The sequence below is a fragment of the Schistocerca serialis genome, chromosome 6 (assembly GCF_023864345.2).
Source record: "Schistocerca serialis cubense isolate TAMUIC-IGC-003099 chromosome 6, iqSchSeri2.2, whole genome shotgun sequence".
Classification (NCBI taxonomy): Eukaryota; Metazoa; Arthropoda; class Insecta; order Orthoptera; family Acrididae; genus Schistocerca; species Schistocerca serialis.
This window is the reverse complement of record NC_064643.1, coordinates 402,854,922-402,867,750: the sequence shown is the minus strand read 5'-3', so window position 1 is coordinate 402,867,750 and position 12,829 is coordinate 402,854,922. Positions and strand designations below refer to the sequence as shown.

Genomic DNA, 12,829 nt, shown 5'->3' with positions numbered 1-12,829 from the left:
CGCTTGTTCGCCCACTGCTTGAATACTGCTCAGCAGTGTGGGATCCGTACCAGGTAGGGTTGATAGAAGATATAGAGAAGATCCAACGGAGAGCAGCACGCTTCGTTACAGGATCATTTAGTAATCGCGAAAGCGTTACGGAGATGATAGATAAACTCCAGTGGAAGACTCTGCAGGAGAGACGCTCAGTAGCTCGGTACGGGCTTTTGTCAAAGTTTCGAGAACATACCTTCACCGAAGAGTCAAGCAGTATATTGCTCCCTCCTACGTATATCTCGCGAAGAGACCATGAGGATAAAATCAGAGAGATTAGAGCCCACACAGAGGCATACCGACAATCCTTCTTTCCACGAACAATACGAGAATGGAATAGATGGGAGAACCGATAGAGGTACTCGAGGTACCCTCCGCCACACACCGTCAGGTGGCTTGCGGAGTATGAATGTAGATGTAGATGTAGATGTAGACTATAAAATTTTGCTCAGAAAAAGAAAATGTTAATAGTATTAATCATATTCCATTATATAGATGGAGTATTACCTGCTGAAAATAAAGCATGGTCAATATTAACAAACTGCACCATGGGAGAAAACTAAACACATTCATTTCTTCAAAAGGCTATGCCTTGTTGATGCAACCACTCATAAAAGGGAAACAGGAGAATATAAAATATAGAGTCCCACAAAGACTGAAGTACCTATCAGTGTGTTGACTAGAAGACATTGCTTGTACAGCAGTGTATGCAGGAAAGCCTGTGTGAAGTTTGAAAGTAGGAGAGAGGGAATGGGACAATTTAAACTAATAGAGTGTGTGTTAAGCTGTGACTGGACTGCTAAGTTGGTAAGAAACGTGTCTGCAAAAACTAAGGTTCAGAATTTGAGTCTCAGTCTGGTACACTGTTTTAACCCTTCAAACTGGTAGTTTCCGTGTTCATGCTTAGTCTACTGCTGGTACTTGTGACTGACTGGTATAGGAACGCAACATTTTATTTGATTAGCACTGGTTCAGGAATTATTTACCAATAATTAGGGAATTTTTAGAAATTGTTCATGACAGACCTTTATTACGTTTAAAACATAAATGATCAGTAAAAATTATCTTTCAGTGTAATATACCTTGAGAAAATCTTGAAACAAAGTCCTGCTCTGTCCATGAGTTGCCAGGATTTCTGTTATGATACACAGCCTCAATTTTACATGTGCATCTTCTTCTGCCTTTTCAAATGCACTGTGCACTGAAATATTTAGTAGCCTTTTACAAATTTTCACATACTGCTTTACACTGTTTTTTCTTTCCATGAGAATAGTTTTTAGTTACTGATTTGTCTGACTCATTTTTGGATATGATAAACATAATTAAAAATGTGAAATTCAATGCAAGAAGAGTTGTATAAACAACAAAATATTAGTAATAAAAAAATGCATCCAGGAAGCATACATAAATAAAACATTGTAACTAAAATAGTAAAAAAACTGATGCAATACAACATAATGTACATAAATAGGAAAAAGCCTTAATATTAACTGAGTAAAGCATAAATCAAAAACTACTTGAGGCTGCTCGTTAGCCATGTATCTTTACTTGCCTAATCAAGGCAACACATATCAATGAGTCAAAATGTTAGGACCACAGCCCACCAAGAGTTTGAATGTTGTTTGGCAGCATTGCAGGCATGCGATTTAGTAATGAAAGTATACAAACAGAGCAGAGGCAAATGGGAAATCATTCTAGCAAATGGGGAAATACACTGACATAAGTGACGTTGACAAAGAGCGGATTGTTATGGCCCAGCACCTTGGAACAGGGGTCTGGGAAAAGGTGAAACTAGTTTCTTTTCACTTTATGTTGTCTTGAGGATCAAGGGAAAGTGGTTAAGGCCAGGTAGGTGATGTAGTGGTAGATGTCCATGCCTTATCAAAGAATATTGAGGTCAGAGGCTTCCCATTCCATAAAGTAGGAAGAGTGGCAATCTGTGGCAGATCTGACTAGAGAGTATAGTGCTGCTGCCAGCATAAGTGCTTCAGAGCACATCATTCAGTGCACTTGTTAAATATGGTGGTCCACAGCATAAAATCCCTATGTTCTCCTAATGACATTATCAGTAATTATTGCAATGGGTACAGGATGGTGAATCAATGCAGATGTGTTGAATGCACAAATGTATCACATTTCTTGTTACATAAGATCAGTGGTTGTGTCTAGATACACTATTGTCAAGGCAAATGACTGCCCAATTCACCTAGGCTTTCATGGGACCCGTGACAGGAACCGAAGGCACACTGACAGTTGTGAACTGCATAAACATTATTGCAGACCACTTACATCCCTTGACAATTGATGTCTTTCCTGATGGCAGTGGCATATTTCAGAACACTAACCATCCATGTCACAAGGCCAGTTTGAGGAGCTTGATAGTGAACTTATGAGGTTGTCATGGCCATGAAATTCGCTTGATCTGAACCCAACATGACACATCTAGTATGGTATTAGTAGGCGCCACCTCTGTACACAAAAACTGTTTGTCTGTAATTTAAACTGATTGCCTGATTTTGCGCGTAGATGTATGGTGGCATATACCTCCAGAAACTTTCCGAAGTTTTTTTGAATCCACGCCATGCAGAACTGCCGCTGTATTGCATTCTTTGTCGACCAATGCACTATTAAGCTCATTTTGCCCATTCAGTGTATATGTTGGAGTACAGACCAAAATTTTCTACAGAGTTTAATAAATGAGCCAAATGACAGAGTTCATTCATTTATTTGATTCATTGATGGAGTTAATAGAATGTCAGATAAATCTATTAAAAAGTTTGCCTGCAAAAAATATGTGTAACCCATTGCTTTCGGTCTATTATTCAAAACAGGCTGGAAAGATGCTTCAAAATCAGGTTCAAAGAAATGAAATGGCTGTTCATATGATCATTTGTTCAAGGTGAAAAATCTGTTGAAATGCTTATCAAAAGGCACTGGCAGTTGATGCAACTAAAGTGTTTTGGATTATGTGAATGACTGCACTAAAAGTCTGAGATTCTATATCAAAAATGGTTCAAATGGCTCTGAGCACTATGGGACTTAACATCTATGGTCATCAGTCCCCTAGAACTTAGAACTACTTAAACCTAACTAACCTAAGGACAGCATACAACACCCGGTCATCACGAGGCAGAGAAAATCCCTGACCCCGCCGGGAATCGAACCCGGGAACCCGGGCGCGGGAAGCGAGAACGCTATCGCACGACCACGAGCTGCGGACGATTCTGTATCACAGAATATTCAAAACATATTTTATTCCCCATTGTTTTATCTGTTATTTAGGTATCAAAACACTAAAATTTGAGAGATTGAGGCAAATTAATAATTTTAAAAGCAACCTTTTTTCTCTTAGTACATCTGAAGAATCAGAAGCAAGAAGAATAATAAATGCCAGTTTTATCAGGTAGACTGTGGTATATATCACACTTTTTCTAGTGGAGTATGCTTGTATACTCATAAGCCTGTGGGAAAATGGAAACAGAGCCACAGCCAAAAGGGAATAGCACAGGCAGATGGGGGAGGGGGGGGGGGGGGGGGCGCACATTATGATGATGATGGCTTAAAATCAATCTCCTTAAACTGTTTCAAAAATGCTGTATTTTTAAAATTCTGTTTCGAAAATCTGGAGTACTCCACTTCACTTTTCTTCACTAGTCCATAAAGCCCATTGACTCCTTCACAATATATCAGCCCAACCCTACCCTACTCCAAAACTTTGACCTCTGCAAATTTCTGTCCCTGCTTTATCTTCCTTACCAACTGGTATTCAGAGGAGTTGAGCTCCAATTTTCATGTGACTATCTTGATCAAGATTATCATGGTCCTCTGAAGTCATGTTATGGTAATACAGAAGTGGTGTCTTCGGAAAGACCACAACCAATTTCCTGCTCCTTCTGGTTCACCAGTGCTAATTACAATGAAGTCAGCGGTGGCATATGAAACTGTGAAGCTTCAATTTAGGTCACCAATTTATGGAATACTAGCAACCCACCTCAGCTTTGCACATGTAACACTATGTATCTATGGCCAGATGACTTGTCCATTGTAGAGGTAATAATGATGTACAGAAGCATTCCTCATGTCTCAGTCTATCTACTAATGGAAACCATGTCAAAATCCCTACAGTAGGGACCAGACTTCATATACATGGCAGGGGACTTCAGTTCATCGTAGTTCAGTCCGTTTACACATAATGTGATGAAATTAATACATTACAAGCAACGTAAGTTTTCTGTGTGACTCATGGCTGTATGTGTGTGTATGTGTTATTATACATCTTTTAATTTGTAGTGTATCATATATCTGAGGCTGGCTGAGTGATCATGTCTGAAGGCCACAAAGAAAAAAAATGAAAATGAAAAGAAAAAAACCACACTTGATCTAGGTACATAGCCCATGACAGCACTCCTCTTGTAAACTTTAGTGCACAATGATTCATTTCTGAGACTCATTGTCACAATTCCTTCTTAGCGGCTGACTTTTTCACCATGCCCTGCTGCTAAATGTCAAGTTTTTTCGCTGTGCAATTGTTCACAATGAATTGCTTGCAGCATTTCGAAGTTACGGTACTGCCTGTTGTTTGAAGGATGTGCAGTGAATTATGAGAGTGAATTGTGATTGCTAATTGCCTACCCCCATGAACCATGGATCTTGCCGTTGGTGGGGAGGCTTGCGTGCCTCAGCGATACAGATGGCCGTACCGTAGGTGCAACCACAATGGAGGGGTATCTGTTGAGAGGCCAGACAAACGTGTGGTTCCTGAAGAGGAGCAGCAGCCTTTTCGGTAGTTGCAGGGGCAACAGTCTGGATGATTGACTGATCTGGCCTTGTAACACTAACCAAAACGGCCTTAATGTGCTGGTACTGTGAACGGCTGAAAGCAAGGGGAAACTACAGCCATAATTTTTCCCGAGGGCATGCAGAATACACTAAGCAGATTCAGAAGGATGTAGATTGCAGTAAGTACTGGGAGATGAAGAAGCTTGTACAGGATAGAGTAGCATGGAGAGCTGCATCAAACCAGTCTCAAGACTGAAGACAACAACAACAACAACAATGTAAATTGACACTGACATTATGAAATAGTCATCTTTTTCCAAAATGCATCCCCAACTATCCATAGAAGTCTTTCAAAATCATCTGCTTTCATCTACAAGGAATTTCTGAATCCCATTTCATCCTATGAATTTAAGGTGTCAAGATCGGGCCAATGTCTATTTCCTTCTTCAAGAAGCTCACAAATCCCTCAATGTTTATAAGCCTGTAGTTGTGAAGATCCATTTACCAGTTTTATGTACAATTTCAAAGTATCCAAAGATATACTATGTGAACAATTAAGTCAAATCCACACTGACTGTACTGCATCATGCCAAACATGAACCACCTATTGTCAGTACATCAAAGCAGCTGCAGCATTCATGGGTGCTGTTTGGCTGTGGCTACATCAAGGCACATGGAGCTGTACTTCCAAGTTTGACCATTCACCGCTAGATGGCCATAACAAAAGTTTCACAGCAGTGGTGAGCTTTATTCATCAGAGTTCAGCAAATTTCCACGAAGTATTTGTAAATCATATACATGAACTTTCCTCATGAATCAATCTAGCAGTAAAAACTAAATTAGAATTCCTTAATTCGTTTCTGAGATTAGCCCAGATCTACAGCCAGAAGTGAGCAGGCAATTTCAATGTATATATACAGAGAATGGGTATCAGCATACAAAACCTTCCTTGTAAATCAGTCTACCTTTTAGTAAAAACAAGATCAAAATCCCTACAGCTGTTTCTGAGATTAGCCTCCATATACAGACAGATGTGAGCAAGTGACTTCAATTTATATAGATAGAGAAGGAGATATGTATCAGAGGCTGGAAGAGCTGGCAGAGATAAAAGAAAAAAATAAGCATGATGTACATGTTTAGCTCATGTTACACAATTCCACTTATGAAACTTAGTACACACTGTGATGCACTGTTGAAACTCATTGTCACAATTCTTTGTCAAGGACTCTTTATGGCAGACGTTTTCACTGTGCCATGCAAAAAACCATATCTACATCTAGGTTTGATTCAAGGTAGGCAGAAAGCTGAATGTTGAGTCATCTGCTGTTGCCAGAAGAATGTACTGTATGTAAATGAAGCAAAGTTTGTAATGTTGCTGAAATGTTTTTGCTTATAGCATAAAAAACAAAACATCACATATTTTGGATTCACATGTTTTTTTCACTATGCAACTGCTCTAAAATGATTGCAGGAAAACTATTAGTTAAAAATATTTTGTTCTTTCAAACTGTAAATCTCGTATCATAGCCTGATGATGAGATGATAACCTTTTTGTTATTGGTTATTTTTGTTATGATACTTCAAAGTTGATTAACTTACTGCCCACTGTTACAAAGAATTTGCAGTGCATTAAGAGAGTGCAAGTTGTTATTGCTAATTTGACAGAAGTAGAAATTGGCAGTCTGAAATTGTCATCTTATTTTGAAATGCATATCTCCATATCACTGAGAGGTAAATGCTAGGTTAAAAGACAGAGTAAAAAAAGGGACCCAGCTGGGATTTGATCCAGTCACCACTAGACCACAACACCAGATGAAACTTTGGCCATGCCTGCTGCTCTCTCAATGCAGTGCTTCTCTCTCAAGTTATGGTGGTTGTCGACATGGTAGCAATGGTGTCATTTTAACAACTTCACTTTAATCCATCATAATTCAGACAAATTGTGTGAAATATTTATACATTATACACACAAATGTTTCTCATGAGTCAGCATATCTATTAGTCAAAACTGGATTGGAATCCCTATGACAGTTCCTCCAATTAGCCTGCATCATATAAGGATGAACATGAGCAAGTGACTTCAATTTACATATCTGAGAAGAAGATATATGTTCCAATCATAGCCAAGCAAGAAAAGAATGTGCTCTTAAAACTTTTGACGTTAATAGCACGAGGTCATCATGGGATTAGGAGTGCAAAGGTAAGGGTAAAGAGAGATTGCAAATTTACATATCTGAGAGTAGACATTTGACAGGCAGGATATAGTTGTGCTTTAAGGAACCACCACAGAATCATTAGAAATGACAATCAGTGTGATAAATGGCAGCATAGTATTTGTATGGGGTATTGTATTACAATCAATATGAGTAATGACGCTAGCAACTTCTAGAGACCCAGAGACCATCACTAATGCTACGCAATACAGGAAAAATAGCACCTTATCTTGCAACTTTGAACTGCTTTGGCAGTAGCACAAGTTGAATTAGCATGACTGTGAGCTGCAAGTTGCAGTAGTAATGTCAATCATAGACCGTAAGTGTGGATAACAGTAAAATCTTTTAAATCAGTGAAGTGTTCCAGGGGACTGAGAAGTCTGATAGTTACAGGTTACTATTACTAATAGCTTCCATGATTTGGATACTGTGGACAAAAACATCCAGACACTCAAAAATTTAGAAGCAGTCTGACAAGTACAGGACTCGAAGTGTAAGTTAAGGCTAGGAACCAAAGTCTTAAGATTGTCTTATTGTGTAGCCAGAATCACTGGAGGGGAATGACAGAATTGTTACAAAACTCTCTAGGAAATGATTACCAGGTAACTAATATTTTTAAACCAAGTGGAGGGCTTAGTAGTGTCACTCGTGATTGAGGTCTTTGGGGAAGGCCCTTCAAAAAAAAGATCCTGCAACAATTGTAGGGGTGCAGGAAACAGGCTAACCAAAGCAGTGGGTAAATTTACCTCTAAGACAGAATTGCACGACAAATACAGTACACTTGAAACAGATACTTGGAAAACAAACTATTGTCGCCTGGACAAAACCATAGATATTAAAGAAAACATATTTGGTGCCTTCAGTTACAACTTTTGAAGGCTCATTGATATAAAAGTTCGACTCTCATAATCTTCACAGAAGAATGAAAGGACAAATGTAAAGTCAGCATATACGTAGTGAATATCATAGCTTGATGAGGAAATTACTGAAACTGAACATATCCAACTTAATGGCCATAAGCTAATATTGGACTACTATAGTACCAGTAAAAGAAAAGATGAGTGGTTGTACATGCAAAAAAAAAAAAATTGTGTGAAGTCCCACACCCTTCTGGTCAATGAATATTGTGTTGAAAACTCTTTGAATGCTGTGACACAATACTGGCTCATGAAACACACATGCTTGTAGATCAGACAGTTGGAAGGCCACCAGCATGAAATGTCTTAACCTTCATAAAGGAATTAGAAGTAATTTTAATGACATAAGCAGATCAAACTGAGAAACCATTGTTTGTTGAATCTTTAATGTCAATTTTCTATCAGATAGTACTCATTGAGGGCACTTCAAGTTGGTTAAATTTAGTTTTGTATTATTTACCACAATAAAATTCACCACAAGGACTGAAAGACATAGTACAACAGTCTTTGACAATTTGTTTCTCCCCTGACAATTTTCAGTAATTCAAACGTCAAATCGTAGCCAATGATGGTCAAAAGTTAACAATAAAAATTAATGACCTTTTAGCCCCAGGTCATAGTAGAAAAGTGTTGTGTCCCAAAAGTGTAAATAATAATGCCACCACAGAATTTAGAGAGAAATAACAAGAATAATGCTGGCAAGAGATTTATAAAGCAGATAGTGTATATGGAAAAATTTTCTCTTTCTTAGACATGTTTCTAGAGAACTGTCTTGTGTTCCCCTAAAATAAACAAGGGTAAAATTGAATAGAAGCGATTATAAGGGATGCGCAACTTCTAGTATTATAGTATCTAATCCTAGGATGAGCAAGTTTTGTTTAATTCAGAGAACCTTATTGTTCTAAAATCCTCCAATCTGTTATTGAAGAAAGGTGAAATACATGTAATACAGTCAAAAATTAAAACACTACAAGTAAGACAGAAACCTACCAGAAGACTATTGAAAAAGAAACAACCTATAATAGCAGTACAAATGAAATTGAGTACTCACAGTATAGCTCTTGCAGAAATGGTGACACATTTAAAAATAATGGAAATTCCTGGGTGGAAGAATATGTAAAATAATGGAAAAGCAAAAATTGATTGTAGATGGGTAAAGAAAAGTTAAAGAGTATGGGATGGAAGAGAGCCAAATTGACAATGTGCAACAATAATAGAGATTCCTGAATGGAAGAATAAATAAAATAGGAGAAAGGCAAAAGGCCTTTCCCTTACTTTATGTATTGATATATTTAAAACACTGTCAAACAAATTCAATGGCAGCAAATATTAAACCCAGTAATAAATAGAATACAACTGCACTAAATTTATTTACACAGACACTACATGAACTATCAACATATATTATTTTCAAAAAACATAACCTTCAAGGAGATTACAGTATTCATAAGGTCACTAAAATGTAGTAATTCTGCTACATATGACTGTGTTTGTAGTACAATATTAAAATATTGTGCTGGCTTGGTAAGACCACACTTGCTCTTTGTGTAATCAATGGGTCAAAGAATATATCCCAAAAGATTTCAGCATACCATAGCAATAATTACCTATAAATAGAACACCTCTAATTACAAACCTTTGCATTCCTTCAAGTCTCTCAGTCTATTCAAAAGATTTTGAGAAAGTGACCTATATAGCATGCTGTATATGGATTAATTAATCTGAGAAGACTTTGTTGATTGCCTCTCAGGGTGTTTTTTTTTTTTTTTTTTTTTTTTTTGTGACCTTTCTAAAGCCTTTGAGTGTGTGAATCACAAAATTCTACTTAGAAAAAAATGTTTTATAGTATCTTGTATGGGTGGAGTCTTATCTTCATAAAAGAAAGTATAGGATCATGTGAACAGCGTATGTCATAGGTGCGAAACTAACCTCAGGAAGGGGAACATAATGTGTGGGATGCCAAAAGAGTCAGTACTGAACCCACTCTTATTCCTGACTTACAAAAATGTTTTCCAACAACTTAAAAGAGCAATTCAAAAACTACATTTGTTTTCTTGCTGGTGACACAAACATATTAATTATAGTCCCAAACTGAAACTTAGAAGGCATTGCTCATATGGTAGTTGGCTGGGCCTACAAGTGGTTCAAAGATAATGGTTTAAGCCTTAATCTCCAGAAAACTCATATAAGCAATAATGAGCTGTTAATAGCAGAAGTAGACATTTAAGATCACATATAAAATGGAATACTATGAGTAAAATTTTTGGGGTGTAATTGCCAACACATTAAAATGGAACCAATACATAGATAAACTAATCTCATTTGCTGAAGTATTGCCTGTAGAAATATCTCTCATTGTACTGACCTAAACACGAAAGTCTTGACTCATTAATAATACTTTCAGATCCTCTTATCTCAAGGAAGTCTGGGGCAGTGTATCTAAAGTAAATAAAGTATTTTATCCAGCAGAAGTGAGCAGTAAAGTAGATAAATGTGCTACTAATTTTTGTTATTGTCAGTGAAAATCAGTTTCAGCTCAACTGGATCAGCACAAACACAGTAAAAGACACCATAAGTAATTTTAATGTAGACTTTGCTTCCTTGTGGAGGGTTCAGAGTAGTGTTGTGTACTCTGATGCAAGGTATTCAACAGGCTTCCATCTAACATAAAGCAAAAAACTGGAAATCCCACGTAGTTAAAAACTAGAAACATACCTTATTAGTCATCCCTTCTGCAAATTATTTGTTTATCTTGATCCAAGGACTGAAATGTTCTGTTAGCCAAATGGGAAGTAGCAGTACTCATTGTAAAGTAACATATTATGAACAGGCCACTGGACACTGGACACTGTATTTATGAATGTAAGTATTTCTTTGAAAAATATCAATGTAATCAAGCACATACAAAAGCTACCAATTGGGGATAAACAGCAGCTGTGTAATGTAACTGGGGAAGCACCAGTTTTTTCCCCAAAGTAGCAGATTTATTTATAACGTTTACTTACATTTAGCTGGCGTAACCACAAATAACATTGAGCAATTCAGTGATAGTTTATTGTTAACAAAGGTGAAAGATTATGTTTCTATGATTTCCTTGTCTTTTGTTAATGCATACCTCTCCTTGAATGAATGAATGAGTGAATGAAGTTTCAAGAGAAGAGTAAGACTTTCACAATCCTACCCATATTTGTCTGGACTGTATCAGCAGTAACTAATAGCTTACTTTTGATGTCATAGCTTTTTGCATACATTGTTGTTGGATGTGAAATCATAAATTCGGCGCATATTACTTGCAAATGTCTCACTACTGAACTGGCATCAAAAATGTAAATAGTTGTTCTGAAGATACACAGTGCAGTCTGAAGCTACACAAGTGCATACATTGTACATCTGCACATGATAACAACATTTACATCTGCATCCATTCCTCCCCCTCTCTCTCTCTCTCTCTCTCTCTCTCTCTCTCTCTCTCTCTCTCTCTCTCTCTCACACACACACACACACACACACACACACACACACACACATAGAGTGAAAGGACAGTACTCAGAGTAGCTAAAGTGTAGAGTAATCAAGTGTCTCCTCTTGTGTTTAGGCAAATGCCCTTGATGAGCTTCGACGGCTGGTGGCATGGCTTCAGGCTCAGGCTGGGAGCCTGTATGAGCTGCCTCCTGGATTCCCTACAACACCCACTGACAACAAACTGCAGAGGCAAGCAGCAGCAGCTGCCGCTGCTGCAGCTGCCGTCTCTACCTCATCAGGTTCACCTGCTCCTAGACCAGCAGTCAGTGGATAGGACCCAATATAAGTGGATCTGAGTGGACTCATAGGTGGTGCACAGTACTTTCTTTTTGGATTCAAGGCTCATACAATGGACAATTTGAATTTAGTGTAATGTTGGCAAATAGCAGTGATAGCTGTATGATGAAGTACCATTGTAAGTGGCCCCAGGAAATGGTGCTCTCAATAGAATTTTTAAAACTGTGGAAATGGAATACATCTAGGAGGCAATAAAATAGTGGTAGGTATATTTTTATTAGGAAGTGTTCAGTTGATACACTCATATTTTGCTGAAGCCTACGTGGGACATCATTTAAATCTGATAACTTTGTAGGAGTGAAGAATGGGACAGCTATTTTTGTGTTATCACTCTGATGAATCCACAACTGTGCTCAGAAAATTCTGAAAGCAGTATTTTCAATCTATAAGCTGGTAGTGTATTACTATGATAATTTCTAAAAGTACTGTCAGGGCACTGGCTGTGACTTTGTCGCACATGTTTTAGATAAGATGTAAATATTTAGTACCTACTCAATTGCAGTATTCTATACAATGTAATGCTCTGCTTAAGTCTTTGTAACTGCCTGGCACTGTCATGAATGTACCTGGTACAGTAAACATTGCAAAAATATAGCCAGAATATAAAAAAAACAACCTGTTACCTCTTTTGTAGTTTTAAATTAATTTACTGCTAATTTAATGAACCATAGCCTGCATTTTCCTGTTTATGCAAAAAATGATGGTCTGATGACAGACTGATTTCTTGGAATGGTGGTGGTGAAAGAGATACTTGTATGATCTAGTGGATAAATAGAACTATCCAATAGTCCATTAAATGTCTCAAAACTAGTAATGGTTCATTAAGTAAGTAAGCAGAATAAAGGAAAAAAATGTTGTTTATTCATTGCCTTCACCACTGCTAAAACCTCTCTAATTAATGAGATTTAGTTCTAAATGCAAAACTTCTCTTCATCCATACAATATAAAGTTATACATTCAATTATAATGCAAGTTCAACTGCAGATAAAATTATGAAGTGCTTACATGGGTTCACAATGTTATTTCAGCATTAGAACATGATACCATTCAATCACTGAATTAGTGTTG

At 37.4% G+C, this 12,829-nt stretch overlaps 1 protein-coding gene across 2 annotated transcripts in view; it reads left to right on the top strand.

Moving 5' to 3' along the window:
- Window positions 1-12,366, top strand: part of LOC126484020 (class E basic helix-loop-helix protein 23) — a 91,122-nt gene extending 78,756 nt beyond the window's left edge. For both annotated transcript variants that reach the window (XM_050107345.1, XM_050107346.1), the window contains one exon: window positions 11,538-12,366. In XM_050107345.1, the coding sequence (XP_049963302.1) occupies window positions 11,538-11,738 (201 nt within the window). In that variant the 3' untranslated portion in view covers window positions 11,739-12,366. The remainder of the gene's footprint in view (window positions 1-11,537) is intronic.
- The last annotated feature ends 463 nt before the right edge of the window (window positions 12,367-12,829 follow it).